We start from the raw sequence: 16,067 nt of genomic DNA on the forward strand, positions 1-16,067 counted from the left end.
CTCCTGCAAAGCAGTGAGAACCGTGATGGCTCCCACTTCAAGCCAGAGCCCGAGGGATGGTGAAGGAGCGCGGCATGTAAGGCTCCAGCCTTGTAAAATCAACCTTAACAGCACCGCCGACACAGTGGGGTGAGAAGGGACATGCCGGGAGTCCAGCTTGGACCCGCTTTTCTTCCAACTCTTTGAAATCAAAAATCAAAAATCAGATGAGAATGCATGTGTGTGTGACCTCCTGAACACAAAGCATTGAACTGGCTAGATTTGGTCATCCAGGGGGTGTATATGCTCGGAGGGAGGAGCTACACTTTTTAGTGTAGTACTTTGTGTGTCCTCCGGAGGCAGAAGCTATACACCCATGGTCTGGGTCTCCCATAAGGAACGATGAAGAAAGTGCGCATTGTATGCAGCGTATTTTTTGCCACCACTCTGGTATTTCCTGCAGAAAAACCACTGCAAAAATGCAACTTGTGAACATACACTAACAAAAGCAAAATTAATGTGTTTTGTGAATTCTCATGCCCATGCTGCTTTTTTTCCCTTGCGTTTTTAACCATCAACGCGTTTTTTTAAATCTGCAGAATATCCATTTTTTTTTCAGCGTTTTTACCGCAACAAAAATACTCGAATCCCGCAGCAATGGATAGCTGCGGATTCCGGGCAGCAGCTGCGGGAAACCTGCGGACAAACCTGCGGCAATATCCGCAGGTATGTTGTCCCATGGGCACAGAGCTTAAGGCTATGTCCACACTTTGCGTCGAGCTAGTTGCAGTTCTAAACGCATCCTCTGGCAGAAATGGTATTTGCCAAAGTTGCTTTTGACTTCAAAAACGCTATAAATACGCTTGCGTTTTTACTGCGTTTTTACTACGTTTTACATGCTTTTCCATTGCTTAAAATCAGATGCGTTTTGACTAAAAATACAATGCTAAATAAAGCTTAAACATACAAATACTATGAAAAAAATGATAACAAATATCAAGATTATTATCATTTAAAAAATGGCTTATTTTATTAAAATGATAACTTTATGATAATAATTATGCATAAAATTACATTTATTTATGAATTCTCTTAAATTTAATTGTCGGATTATGTGTGTGTGTAAAGGGACATATCATGCCATTATTAACATTTTGCATGCAATTAATTGATCCAAAACGCATGTTTTCTGCATCAAAAAAGCAGGTAAATTGCTAGAATTATGATGTTGCTTGCTTTTTTCAACTTCTCATTGACTCTAATGTTAGGAAAACGCAGCCCAAATGGCAAAAACAATTGACATGCTGCTTCTTTAAACGCTGAGTTTTTGCCCAAAAATATGCAAACTAAAAGCTGCGTTTTTTAACAGCAAAGTGCGCACAAGAAATCCCCATTTCCCATAGACTTTGCTTGAAAAGCAAAACGCATGCATTTTGGCATGAAAACGCTGCAGTTCAAAACGCTGCAGAAACGCAGGTAAAAACGCAAAGTGCGGACATAGCCTAAAGGTTTTACATTCTCCATTGTACCAACCATGGTTTATGCAGTCATACAGTGTATATAGATCATTGTCCCTTTGTCAGCTGAGCTGAAAAATAATTTTGATGTCCGCACCTTTGGCATGTAGTCATCAGGGTGGTGCTATAGCATGGTGGAGTCTTTTAGTCATGGCTCTTATAATGTTCCTTTTTTCATTAACAACCTCTGGACCTTTAACATCAATACTAGCTGTGTCGAAAAACTGCACATGCTCTGTTTTTCTCTTTCCACTAGTACACACCGAGCATGTGCATTGATTTAAGATGTTCCTAGTAGTTGAAGTACAGAGCATGTGCAGGATTTCAATGCAACTAGTGCTGACGTCAAACGCTTAGGGGTGTCATTTCAAAATTAAAGGGGTTTAGTAGGGGCCAACTCAGAAGCATGCTACAGCATTGACCTGATGCTTCATGTTCTGCACCACCATAACTGTTTCTTTTTCTACTACCCTAGCAAATGGCATTTGTCATAAGCTGTGTACAAGCGCTACAGTGCTCATTACAGGTGCTCTTTAAGGCTATGTGCCCACACTGCGGAAAATGCGCGGATTTTGCCGCGGATTTCTCGCGGAAAAGCCACAGATTTTCCAGAAATCTGCAGCACAGCAACTCCCCAGCCATTTCTATGGCATTTGGGAAATGCTGTGCCCACGCTGCGGATTTTTCCGCAGCGGAAATCGTGCGGAAAAATCTGCAGCATGTCAATTATTGTTGCGGATTTCTCCGCAGGGTCCCATATACTTACCTGCTTTGATAGAGACCCGAGTCACTTTCTCCGTCTGGTGTAGCGGCAGCAGCAGCAGCGCGGTGGATCCAGCCAGGTACAGGAAGGAAGAGGTGGGCGGGGCCTGCATGAGCTCCGGTCATGTGACAGCCGGAGCTAGTTCAGGCCCGCCCACCTCCAGCGCAGTGCACCAGACCAGACACTGACAGTGACCCGGCCGCCGGAAAGCGAAGTGCTGCATGATGGAGGTAAGTATGAGCACCCCGATCACTGCAGCACTTCTTCTGCATTGAGGATGCAGTGCCGAAGCCATGGTACTGTATCCTCAATGCAGAATGTCCGCACCATATCCGCACGACATTCCGCTGTATATCCGCAGCATTGAAACAGAGAAAGTTCTGTTGCGGATTTCTGGGAGCACCTGCGGAATGTCTTGCGGATATAACCACAGGACACTGTCCCCGTGGGCACATAGCCTAAAGGGCAAATTTTGGGAAGATGGCTCTGTTAGGTCTCCACTCAAAGGATTTTTTACTATATTAAACGCACAGCCGGTATGTCTACATTTTGCATGCTGTTAATATACTTGATACTGTAGTTATTGTCTGCATAATATAAAGAAAAATAGAAGCAATGCCAAGTGTTTCTGGTCTTTTTCAGAAGGTTGTGGGAACCATCAATATTTCTAACCCTTAGCTCAGAAAGATGTGCATTGGGCTAGAAATGCTCAGAAAGTTCTACTTTAACAGGTCACTGTTTGCATAAATCAATAGTATCAATAGTACTAAAGAATAAGACATTTTCTAATCGTAATCTTATTGGAGAATTATGCTTCTTTCTCCACTTATAAGCCACTTCTTCCTACCCCCCTGTCTCCTGGACTCCCCAACCCATCTGAAAAACAGCTCAAACCCATTTTAGCCGAAGTAAGAAGGACTGCTAGGATAATGGGGTGTCAGGATACAGCTCCTATTATACTCTATAGCAGGGGTCCCCAACCTCTGGCTCTGGAGCCACATGTGGTTCTTGGGTAAGTGAAGTGTGGCTCGCGACTGTCCTCTAGCTTGGTGCATCAGCACCAAATCTAGCTATGAAGAGCAGGACTCCAGATGGAGACTTTTAGGAGTAGCCCTACACAGAAGAGCAGATCTAGATGGGGTACAGTAGAAACCCCTGAATCTTGGTATATTGCCTCGGTGATATGTCTGTGGAAAAGCTTTGGCTGTCACTATACCGGTAATGGGCGCTCTAGGTGCCACTACTGTGAGGGGGGTAGGGAATTGAATGTGGCTCTCGACCATCTCTGAGCTGAATGTGGCTCTCAAAGTCAGAAAGATTGGGGACCTCTGCTTTATGAGAAGGGCTGGGAAGAAGAAATGAGGAACCCTCAGCACAACGAAAAACTCAGCAGAGACGGACTGATTGTACTGCAGCTTCTAGCAAAATTTAACTTCAGCTCAATGCTGCTATATAATGCCCTCCATGCTGCTACAGTTTGTAATGTCCTCCATGCTGCTACAGTATATAATGTCCTCCATGCTGCTACAGTATGTAATGTTCTCCATTCTGCTACAGTATGTAATGTCCTCCATGCAGCTACAGTATATAATGTCCTCCATGCTGCTACAGTATGTAATGTTCTCCATTCTGCTACAGTATGTAATGTCCTCCATGCAGCTACAGTATGTAATGTCCTCCATGCAGCTACAGTATGTAATGTCCTCCATGCTGCTACAGTATGTAATGTCCAACATGCTGCTACAATCTACAATGTCCTCCGAGCTGCTACAGTCTATAATGTCCTCCATGCTGCTACAGTATATAATGTCCTCCATGCTGCTACAGTATGTAATGTTCTCCATTCTGCTACAGTATGTAATGTCCTCCATGCAGCTACAGTATGTAATGTCCTCCATGCTGCTACAGTTTATAATGTCCAACATGCTGCTACAATCTACAATGTCCTCCGAGCTGCTACAGTCTTTAATGTCCTCCGAGCTGCTACAGTTTATAATGTACTACATGCTGCTACGATCTACAACGTCCTCCGAGCTGCTACAGTCTATAATGTCCTCGATGCTGCTAAAGTTTATAATGTCCTACATGCTGCTACAGTTTATAATGTCCTCCATGCTGCTACAGTATATAATGTCCTCTATGCTGCTACAGTCTATAATGTCCTCCATGCTGCTACAGTATATAATGTCTTCATGCTGCTACAGTATATAATGTCCTCCATGCTGCTACAGTATGTAATGTCCTCCATTCTGCTACAGTATGTAATGTCCTCCATTCTTCTACAGTATGTAATGTCCTCCATGCTGCTACAGTATGTAATGTCCTCCATGCTGCTCCAGTATATAATGTTCTCCATGCTGCTCCAGTATGTAATGTCCTCCATTCTGCTACAGTATGTAATGTCCTCCATGCTGCTACAGTATATCATGTCCTCCATGCTGCTACAGTATGTAATGTTCTCCATTCTGCTACAGTATGTAATGTCCTCCACGCAGCTACAGTATATAATGTCCTCCATGCTGCTACAGTATGTAATGTTCTCCATTCTGCTACAGTATGTAATGTCCTCCATGCAGCTACAGTATGTAATGTCCTCCATGCAGCTACAGTATGTAATGTTGTCACGCTCCCGATGCCTCAGCACCGCTCCATACCCACTGATCCGGCCTCACCGTCATTGCACTGCTCCTTAACCACTGATCCAGTCCACGTGTCCACCGGTCATGGCTGCCGCTCCCGCTCGTGCTCTCCTGTGTTCTATTCCTGGTCTCAGGAGTCTGACTCTGACTAGTGCCTCTGTATAGGACCAGGCCGCGCCCATTCTCCTGGTCTTATAGGCCCAGCACACCTGAAGCAGGAAATGACATAGGGCTGTGCTGGGTATATAAGACTTGCCTTGCCATGTGGGTGGGGCCTGATCAACGTGTCTTGAAGCCTTGTCTTTTGAGCTAGGTCCTCAGGTCCCCTTGTACTGTGTCCTGTTACCTGTTACCTGTACCAGCATTCTGTACTGTCTGAAAGAACTCCGTGACCCTGGTGACCTGGTTATACCTGTCCTTGACACGCAAGGATTCCGGCTGCCGTGTACCCTGCCCTCCGGTGGGGTGCATGGTCCAGTGGATCCACCTCCTGGGCCTACCAGTCCTCCCTGCCCTGACAAATGTCCTCCATGCTGCTCCAGTATATAATGTCCTCCATGCTGCTACAGTATATAATGTCCTCCATGCTGCTCCAGTATGTAATGTCCTCAATTCTGCTCCAGTATGTAATGTCCTCAATTCTGCTACAGTACGTAATGTCCGCCATGCTGCTACAGTATATAATGTCCTCCATGCTGCTACAGTATGTAATGTCCTCCATGCTGCTACAGTCTATAATGTACTCCATTCTGCTACAGTATATAATCTCCTTCATGCTGCTACAGTATGTAATGTCCTCCATGCTGCTACAGTATGTAATGTCCGCAATGCTGCTACAGTCTATAATGTCCGCAATGCTGCTACAGTATATAATGTCCTCCATGCTGCTACAGTATATAATTTCCTTCATGCTGCTCCAGTACATAATGTCCTCCATGTTGCTACAGTATATAATGTCCTCCATGCTGCTGCTGCCTGTTTGTGTGTTACAGAGATAGAAGAGCAATCCTCTGTATACTGTGTATGGAAGAGATCATAGCAGCTTGTCTACACCAAGTCATAATGACCATAAACAGTGTAATTTCTTATCTACACACCTGACATCTTATTCTAAGAAGATACCTGAAACACCAAATAGTGCTGCACTAATCCTATTTTTTCAGTATGTGTGTAGCAATTCCTTGGTATTTCATTTGGTCATACTATACTATCATTTGTTCTTCATACCTTCTAGTAAAATAAACTATCTTGTACACAGCTACCAATCTGAACAAGCAGAGCTGCAGTGTAAAGTATGGAATAAGATTAAGCAGTTGCTAGACCATATAATGACACAGGGTGATGATCTTTTATCATTGTGGCCAAGGTGCAATCACTTATCACAGGTGCATCCTAACAAAGCAGAACAGAAAAGCAACCCCAATAACAAAAATAAATTGCGTGTAAGACATGCCCCAATGTTGTGGGTTACAGATAGTATAGCTCGGAGAGTATAATGCTTACTTCAAGCTCTGCTGTCAGTTTAACATTCTCTTCTCTACACTGAGTAAGTGTACAAGTCACGTCCTCCACCAACTTCTGCTTGGCCATGTCTTCACTCTGAAAGATGAATGAAGAATAAAGATGCTGACTGACATCATTGGTATTGTCCAAGCAGAACATTTGTAGGGATCCAACCATAAAGGGGTTACCCAGTGAAAATAAGATATCACTGATCCACAGGATAGGTGGTAACTTATTGATCGGTACATACTTAAAGGGAACCTGTCACCCGATTCTTGCTGCCCAAATCACAGGCAGCATGAATCAATGGCATGTGTGCCTCCAAAATGCTGCAATCAGAAATAATAGTCAAACAGAGTACAAAGTTGCAAGTTTTGGACTCGGTTGATGGCATGTCTGAATCTACATTTTTATTTTTATTTTTTTTAGGGGGGGGGTGGATCAGTAGGAACCCCTGATAGAGTAATGCACATGTGGATGAAATGTGACGGCGCTCGGCCTACATCCTATACCTGTAAGTGATGCTTTTCAGCCGCGGATTTTTCTAGAGCTTGTTTTAACTCTTCCCTTTCCGCAATCAATTTTTGCTCTTTTCCTTTGTACCTATAGAGGATAAATAGAAGAATAGTTATGGCATCTGGTCAGACTTATGGTGCATTATGAGTGACAGTATGGGCCATCAATGTACAATTAACAAGCGCCGGTCCATTATATAAGGTCTTTAGTCGGTCATTTACTGGCCTGTTTACACAGCTGATGAGCAATGCTGAGGACAGAACAATCACTAATACAATCGTCCAGCCCCATATAGCATCATGTTCAGGACGGTACATCCTCTGCTGCCAATAACAATGTTTTTTTGCAGGTGTCTGGCTTGTTCATCAGATGAAACCCGGAGTGACTATCTGGAGCAAGCGTTCCTACAAACACTCATTTATTGATTATCTCCTCATCTACATGAACCTCTACAGCAGGGGTCTCAAACTCGCTTGGGTGTATAGGCTGCACATAGAAAAAAAAAAATTTAGGGGGCCGCATTGATTGCAGGACAATGTGACATTTTTATTGCTGCCATTTTTTTTTCCCTACACCTTTGGATCACTGTTTTTAAACATTTTTTGCTTGTGTATATATACTCATATATGCTTTATATATATATATATATATATATATATATATATATATATATATATATATATATACATATACATATGCACACTGTATATATAACATTTTTGATGGTAAAAAAAATTCATGCTTTATTTATTTTTTTTGTTTTCACTTTATCCCTTTCTTGTAATATAGTTTTACTATTAGCATCATATAGTAATTTTGGCTAACATCTTTTAGTAATGTCCCCCATCTTGTTCCCCTTCTTGAAGTAATGTTCCCATTCTGGTTACCATTCTGTAGTAATGTGCCCATCCTTGTTCCCATCCTGTAGTAATGTGCCCATCCTTGTCTCCTTTTACTAATGTGCCCCACCTTTGTCCCCATCCTGTAGTCATGTGCCCATCCTTATCCCCTTTTACTAATGTGCCCATGCAGGTCCTCTTTTTGTAGTAATGTCCCCTCTACTGATCCTCTTCTTGTAGCAGTGTCCCATCCTGGTCCCCTAGTGTGCCATGATACACGCTAGCAATGTCCCATCTTGGTCCCCTATTTTACCATTCTACACACACACACACATACTGTTACGGTTGCTGCGAGCACTGGAGACTATGTCCAGATTTCTTGCTACTGCACATGTGCGAGCGCTGGAGACTAAGTCCAGATTTCTTGCTACTGCACATGTGCGAGCGCTGGAGACTAAGTCCAGATTTCTTGCTACTGCACATGTGCGAGCGCTGGAGACTAAGTCCAGATTTCTTGCTACTGCACATGTGCGAGCGCCGGAGACTAAGTCCAATCTTGGAGCCATTGCACATGTGCGGGTGACATCATCGCTGACACGAGGTCACATGTCTCTGACACCTTCTATGCCGATTGGTCGCTGGTCATGTGCTTGTGACGTCTTGCTCGGTGATAGGCCAGCATGACGTCACTCCTGTCGTTCTGGCAGCGGATTGGCTCTGGTGTCCTCCATCTTGGATGAGGCACAGAGTCTATATAAGACCCTGACACACGCCGCATGGTGCTCAGTCCTCTTGGTTCATGCATATGAGTAGACGCTCTGTGCGCGTTCCTCTAGGCATTCCTCTGTCTATGCTAGGTGAGCGCTACCGGCAGGGTAGCGTTCTTATACCTTACAGCTTCGGCTGCTGTCCGTATCCTTACCTCTTAGGGGAGCGGACATAGGCAGGTGCCTGAGGCACATGGTCTGGCTGGGCCTTGTGATTCTACTCGTAGGTGGACGTTGCCGCTAGGGTAACGTTCCTTATACTGCGTCTGGCAGTTGTTCGTATCCTCGCACACTAGGGGAGCGAACAGAGGTAGGAGCTTTGTGCGGCTTACGCTGCTGTTCGTCTCTTTTGCACCACTAGAAGAGCGGACCTAGGCAGGTGCCATATCTAGTGGTTCGTGTCCTCGCACACTAGTGGAGCGAACGCAGGTAGGAGCTTTGTGCGGCTTACGCTGCTGTTCGTCTCTTTTGCACCACTAGAAGAGCGGACCTAGGTAGGTGCCATTTCGCACACATTGCCTTTGTCTCTGTGATTGTTAACAGAGATCATTCCACACACCCTCCAAGTAAGGGAGGAATTGCTTTACTTACTTATTATATTCTTCTGTGAGTTAACAGACGTATTGCACTCTGCCATAGTCTGCAGCAAAGTCTTTGCACGGTGGACCCTGACTGTCTGATACTCCTTTCAGTTATTATCAGACAGCCCCCCGTAACATTAGGACTGAGCCAAGGGTCTGGCAGTTATGGCAGAATATCAGCAGTTACACCGTTACATACAAGTACTTGAGTCACGGCTCAAGAGTATAGAGGATAAACCTCAGACCATGGTGACATCTGCACATGATCCTCGACTTGCTCTGCCAAACAGATATTCTGGCGATGCCAGATCATGTCGTGGTTTCATTAGTCAGTGTCAGATACACCTAGAGGTCAACTCTTCTCGCTTCTCTACGGAGAGGTCCAGAGTAGGCTTTATCATCTCCTTACTTCAGGACAAAGCCTTAGAATGGGCGACTCCCCTATGGGAGCGCTCTGATGTGGTTACTCTGAGACATCAAGACTTTCTTGATGCTCTTAAGGCGGTATTCATGGGTCCGCAGGTTACCCATGATGCGGCCCTGAGACTGTTAGATCTATCTCAGGGTTCGTTATCCACTAGTTCTTATGCCATTGCTTTTAGAACTCTGGTGGCAGAACTAGATTGGCCAGAGAAGGTGTTGATTCCTATCTTCTGGAGAGGGTTGGCAGGCTATGTCAAGGATGCCCTTGCTACTCGTGAGGTCCCTGCTTCTCTGGAGGACTTGATCACAGTAGCAACGAGGATCGATGTACGCCATAAGGAACGTAGACTCGAGGTCTCTTCCTCACGCCCTAAGCATCGGGCTATTCCAGTTGTTGAGGGTCCACTACCATCTTCCTCAGCATCTGAAACATATCCCACTCCTATGGAGTTAGGTCATACGTCCTCCAGACTACGCAAGTCTGGTCCTCCTATATGTTACGTATGTCGTCAGGCTGGGCACTATGCCAACAAGTGTTCTAGTCGTCAGGGAAACTTCCTGGCCTAGTAACCATTAGAGGGGGGTTACTAGAGACGTCTTCTGCACCCTCTAAGTGTTGTATCCCAGGTCAGCTCTCGTTATCTGAGAATACATGGCCTATTATGGCTTTTGTGGATTCCGGGGCTGACGGGATTTTTGTGTCCTCAGGATTTGTAAAGGGACACAATATTCCCTCTATCATGTTAGAGGCGCCTATTCCTGTCCGTGTTGTTAATGGAACTATGTTGTCTGACTCCATTACATTGAGGACAGTTCCCTTGCGCCTTTCCCTGTCTCAGGGTCACATAGAGGAGATTTCTTTTCTTGTTTTGCCTGAGGGTATAGACGACGTCCTTCTGGGTCTTCCATGGCTTCGGACTCATGCTCCTCACATTGACTGGGAGTCTGACAGCATTATTAGTTGGGGTTCGAAATGTCAGTCCCGATGTCTTCCCTTACCACCTAAGGTCGTTGCGGTTGCATCAACTGATCTCTCTCCCATACCTACACCCTATTTGGATTTCGCTGACGTGTTCTCCAAACAGGGTGCTGAGGTTCTTCCACCCCATAGGCCGTATGACTGTGCCATAGACCTTATCCCAGGTTCGGTTCCACCTAAAGGCAGGGTTTACCCCCTGTCGATACCTGAGTCGGAGGCCATGTCGACCTATATAAGAGAGAGTTTAGAGAAGGGGTTCATTCGTAAGTCTGTCTCTCCCGCGGGAGCTGGGTTTTTCTTTGTTCGGAAGAAAGAGGGTGATTTGCGTCCCTGCATAGATTACAGGGGTCTCAACGCAATCACAATAAAGAACAAATACCCATTACCTTTAATTTCGGAGCTCTTTGACAGACTGAGAGGAGCTCAAGTTTTTACGAAGTTGGATCTGCGGGGTGCGTATAACTTGGTACGAATTCGAAAGGGTGACGAATGGAAGACCGCTTTTAACACCCGAGACGGTCACTATGAATACCTCGTCATGCCTTTTGGGTTATGTAATGCACCCGCAGTATTTCAGGACTTCGTAAACGATGTGTTCAGGGATTTACTGTTATCCTCAGTAGTGGTGTATCTGGACGACATCCTGATTTTTTCTCCTGATCTGGAGACTCATCGTCAGGATGTCGTTCGTGTCCTTTCCCGTTTAAGGGAGCACTCATTGTTTGCTAAACTCGAGAAATGTGTATTCGAGCAGTCCTCATTGCCTTTTTTGGGTTACATTAGCTCACAAGAGGGTCTGGCTATGGATCCTGCGAAGCTCTCTGCTGTCCTGCAATGGTCCGAACCTCATTCCTTGAAGGCGGTGCAACGCTTCTTAGGATTCATAAATTATTACAGGCAGTTCATACCCCATTTTTCTACTTTGGTGGCCCCTTTGGTGGTCTTGACTAAGAAAGGTGCTAATCCCAAAGCCTGGTCTACTGAGACATCTCAGGCTTTTGAGGCAGTAAAAAGACACTTTTCAACTGCTCCCGTTCTTCAAAGACCCGATGAGAATAAGCCCTTCCTCTTAGAGGTTGATGCCTCTTCAGTGGGTGCTGGTGCGGTCTTGTATCAAAAGAACGGTGCAGGTAGAAAAAGGCCGTGTTTCTTCTTTGCTAAAACCTTTTCACCGGCAGAGAGAAACTATACCATTGGGGATAGGGAACTGCTCGCCTTGAGATTAGCCTTGGAGGAGTGGCGTCACTTGCTGGAAGGAGCGAAACATCCTTTCCAGGTCTATACAGACCATAAGAATCTGACGTACTTACAAACCGCTCAGCGTCTGAATCCTCGCCAAGCCCGCTGGTCCTTGTTTTTCTCCCGCTTTCACTTCTCCATCAACTATCTGTCTGGGAGTAAGAATAACAAGGCAGACGCCCTGTCTCGCTCTATGCTTTCTACCCAGGAAGAGATTGACGAACCTCGTCTTATCCTTCCCTCCAGGGTTTTTCATACGCTCTCCCCTGTGACGTTAGACCAAATCCCACCGGGCAAGACCTTTGTTCCGCCTGATCGACAGAATGATATACTGTCATGGGCCCACACCTCAAAGGTGGGTGGGCATTTTGGTATTAGGCGGACACGAGAGTTACTGGAGAGGTGGTATTGGTGGCCACACTTAGCCAGCCACGTCAAGAGATATGTCGGTTCCTGCTACTCGTGTGCTCGCAACCGTCCATTACGGCAGAGACCGGCTGGGCTCTTGCATCCTTTACCAGTGCCAGATAGACCATGGGAGGTGGTAGGCATGGACTTTGTGGGTGATCTTCCATGTTCACAGGGACATAGATTTGTGTGGGTCATTACGGACCATTTCTCCCGGATGGTTCATCTCGTACCGTTATCGAGAATCCCATCTTCCAGGGTACTAGCCAAACTATTCCTCAAGCATGTCTTTAGGCTTCACGGGATGCCAGATCGTATCATTTGTGATAGAGGCCCGCAATTTACTTCCCGTTTCTGGCGAGATCTTTGTAGCCTTCTGCAAATTGAGTTGAATCTCTCTTCGGCATACCATCCGGAGACTAATGGTTTGGTTGAACGTACCAATCAATCTATGATTATATACCTTCGACACTTTGTTGCTGAGAACCACGATAACTGGTCCTCCCTCCTACCCTGGGCAGAATTTGCCCTTAACAATTCGCTGGCTGAGGCCACTGGGCAGACACCGTTCGTACTCAATAATGGGCAACACCCTAGGGTACCAGTACCGTTTCCCGCTGCTGCACCTCCTCCTCTTGTGGCCGACTGGGCAACTAATGCCAGAGAGGTTTGGGATCGGACTCAAGAGTCGATCCAAGCAGCTAAGGACCGTATGAAGACGGTGTCCGATCGGTTTCGTCGCCCGGCTCCTGTCTTTTCTCCAGGGGACTTTGTGTGGCTCTCTGCAAAACACGTGAAACTTAGAGTGAGCTCTGTCAAATTTGCTCCTCGCTTCCTGGGTCCTTATGAGGTTCTTCGACAGGTAAATCCTGTAGTCTATCAATTGAAGTTACCTGTCCATCTTAGGATTCATGACAAATTCCATGTCTCACTGCTAAAGCCGGCTATTTTACCTCACGCTCGTGAAGTGCACTCTCCTGCCTCTGATTCCTCTCGCTCTAGCTATGAGGTACGAGCCATAGTTGGTTCTAAGATGGTTAGAGGGCGCAGGTTCTTCTTGATAGATTGGGAGGGCTATGGCCCGGAACATCGCTCTTGGGAGCCTGAGGAGGCTGTCCATGCTCCCGACTTAGTTGCCGATTACCTGCGTCGCCGGGAGGGGGGCCCTTGAGGGGGAGGTACTGTTACGGTTGCTGCGAGCACTGGAGACTATGTCCAGATTTCTTGCTACTGCACATGTGCGAGCGCTGGAGACTAAGTCCAGATTTCTTGCTACTGCACATGTGCGAGCGCTGGAGACTAAGTCCAGATTTCTTGCTACTGCACATGTGCGAGCGCTGGAGACTAAGTCCAGATTTCTTGCTACTGCACATGTGCGAGCGCCGGAGACTAAGTCCAATCTTGGAGCCATTGCACATGTGTGGGTGACATCATCGCTGACACGAGGTCACATGTCTCTGACACCTTCTATGCCGATTGGTCGCTGGTCATGTGCTTGTGACGTCTTGCTCGGTGATAGGCCAGCATGACTTCACTCCTGTCGTTCTGGCAGCGGATTGGCTCTGGTGTCCTCCATCTTGGATGAGGCACAGAGTCTATATAAGACCCTGACACACGCCGCATGGTGCTCAGTCCTCTTGGTTCATGCATATGAGTAGACGCTCTGTGCGCGTTCCTCTAGGCATTCCTCTGTCTATGCTAGGTGAGCGCTACCGGCAGGGTAGCGTTCTTATACCTTACAGCTTCGGCTGCTGTCCGTATCCTTACCTCTTAGGGGAGCGGACATAGGCAGGTGCCTGAGGCACATGGTCTGGCTGGGCCTTGTGATTCTACTCGTAGGTGGACGTTGCCGCTAGGGTAACGTTCCTTATACTGCGTCTGGCAGTTGTTCGTATCCTCGCACACTAGGGGAGCGAACAGAGGTAGGAGCTTTGTGCGGCTTACGCTGCTGTTCGTCTCTTTTGCACCACTAGAAGAGAGGACCTAGGCAGGTGCCATATCTAGTGGTTCGTGTCCTCGCACACTAGTGGAGCGAACGCAGGTAGGAGCTTTGTGCGGCTTACGCTGCTGTTCGTCTCTTTTGCACCACTAGAAGAGCGGACCTAGGTAGGTGCCATTTCGCACACATTGCCTTTGTCTCTGTGATTGTTAACAGAGATCATTCCACACACCCTCCAAGTAAGGGAGGAATTGCTTTACTTACTTATTATATTCTTCTGTGAGTTAACAGAGGTATTGCACTCTGCCATAGTCTGCAGCAAAGTCTTTGCACGGTGGACCCTGACTGTCTGATACTCCTTTCAGTTATTATCAGACAGCCCCCCGTAACACATACGCACACACACACAAACTAGCAATGTCCCATCATGGTCCCCTATTGTGCCATTCTATACACACAAACTAGCAATGTCCCATTCTGGTCTGCTATTGCGCCGCTCCACACACACACACACACACACACACACACACACACACACACACACACTAGCAATGTCCCATCCTGGTCCCCTATTGTGCCATTCTATACACACACATACTAGCAATGTCCCATCCTGGTCCTCTATTCTGCCATTAAACACACACACACACACTCTTCTCACCTGTCCTCCGTTCTCTCGGCGTTCTCTACCCTGCTTCTTGCGGCCCGCAGGTACGAGCCCGCCTTGACGATCACTGCCGCTGTCAGCGCTTCATCTAAAATTCAGATGAATGCTTTGCCACCGTGTAGAGTCACAGTCTTCTAATGGCAGCTGTTGGCCAATCAGAGGCAAGCAGGTGACATCATACGCATCAGCTGCTTGCTTCTGATTGGCCAGCGGCTGCACTGGACTAGTGCAGAGAGAGTTTGACTCTGTGCAGTGCCATTCATCTGAAATAAAGCAGTGATGGCTGCGGCCCCTGCACTGGCCGCGATCGTCAAGGGGAACATGTGCCTGTAGACCGCAAGAAGCAGCCTGATGGGCCACATGTGTCCCGCGGGCCGCGTGTTTGAGACCTCTGTTCTATGGTTATACACATGTCATACGAATCTTATAACATGAACACATGCAAAGTGATCGGTTTCACAGTTTTAAGGTTGAAGGTAGACACAAGTCCATCGCGTTTACCCTATACCCTAGCAAGTTGATCTAGAGAAAGGTAAAGAGGCTACTAATAGCTCCACATTAGGGGAAAATTCCCTTCCCGACTCCACATACAGCAATCAGACTAGTTACCTTGATAAACATCCCATCGCAGAATCTACTGCCCATAACCAGCAATATATTTTTGCAGAAAGGAATCCAGGCCCTCCTTCATAAGGTCAATTCATTTATTTGCACATGGTCCCTGGTGCCAAAGGGGTGAGGAGGTGGTGGGTAGAGGCCCCTCTACCACATAGAAAGTTAAAAGGGAATCCGTCACCAGGTTTTTGCTACTTCATCTGAGAGCAGCATGATATAAGCAAAGAGATCCTGAATCCAACGATGTATCACATAGATTACTGGGTGCAGCAGTTCTGAGGCAATCAGCATTTTTAGATTTAACTATGTAGCAAAGCTGAGAGTTGTCCCGCCCACCAGGCTCTCAATAGGGATTGTACATTGACAGTGAGATGTCAATCAGAGCAGGGAGCGTGCCAGATGGCCTTGCCTTGACATTGTATGAGCAATGAGAAGTCCTGCCGCTTAAACAAACATTCCAGGAAAACAACAGATCAGACCTTGACAAGACAGGCATCCCTGAATTCTCTGTGTTAACCTTTGCGGCACGCTCTCTTCAGCTTACATAGCAAAAACCTATTGACAGATTCCCTTTAAGTAATAAGTAGTACACCACGAATAGTGATTTTGCATTCCCCAATGTGAAAATACCATGATTCAGGTGATATATTTGTTTTATTTAATATTTGGGTTTTTTTTTTTAATTGCTAGGTG

The 16,067-nt window shown here is 46.3% G+C and overlaps 1 protein-coding gene across 1 annotated transcript in view; it reads right to left on the bottom strand.

Moving 5' to 3' along the window:
• Positions 1 to 16,067, bottom strand: part of CALCOCO2 (calcium binding and coiled-coil domain 2) — a 138,923-nt gene that overhangs the window by 60,882 nt on the left and 61,974 nt on the right. Inside the window, exons 9-10 of the mRNA XM_075350039.1 lie at positions 6,914 to 7,004; positions 6,402 to 6,497 (exon numbers count right to left, since the gene is read on the bottom strand). Coding sequence (XP_075206154.1) covers positions 6,402 to 6,497; positions 6,914 to 7,004 — 187 coding nt within the window. The remainder of the gene's footprint in view (positions 1 to 6,401; positions 6,498 to 6,913; positions 7,005 to 16,067) is intronic.

This window comes from Anomaloglossus baeobatrachus, chromosome 5 (assembly GCF_048569485.1).
Source record: "Anomaloglossus baeobatrachus isolate aAnoBae1 chromosome 5, aAnoBae1.hap1, whole genome shotgun sequence".
In the NCBI taxonomy this organism is placed as follows: domain Eukaryota; kingdom Metazoa; phylum Chordata; class Amphibia; order Anura; family Aromobatidae; genus Anomaloglossus; species Anomaloglossus baeobatrachus.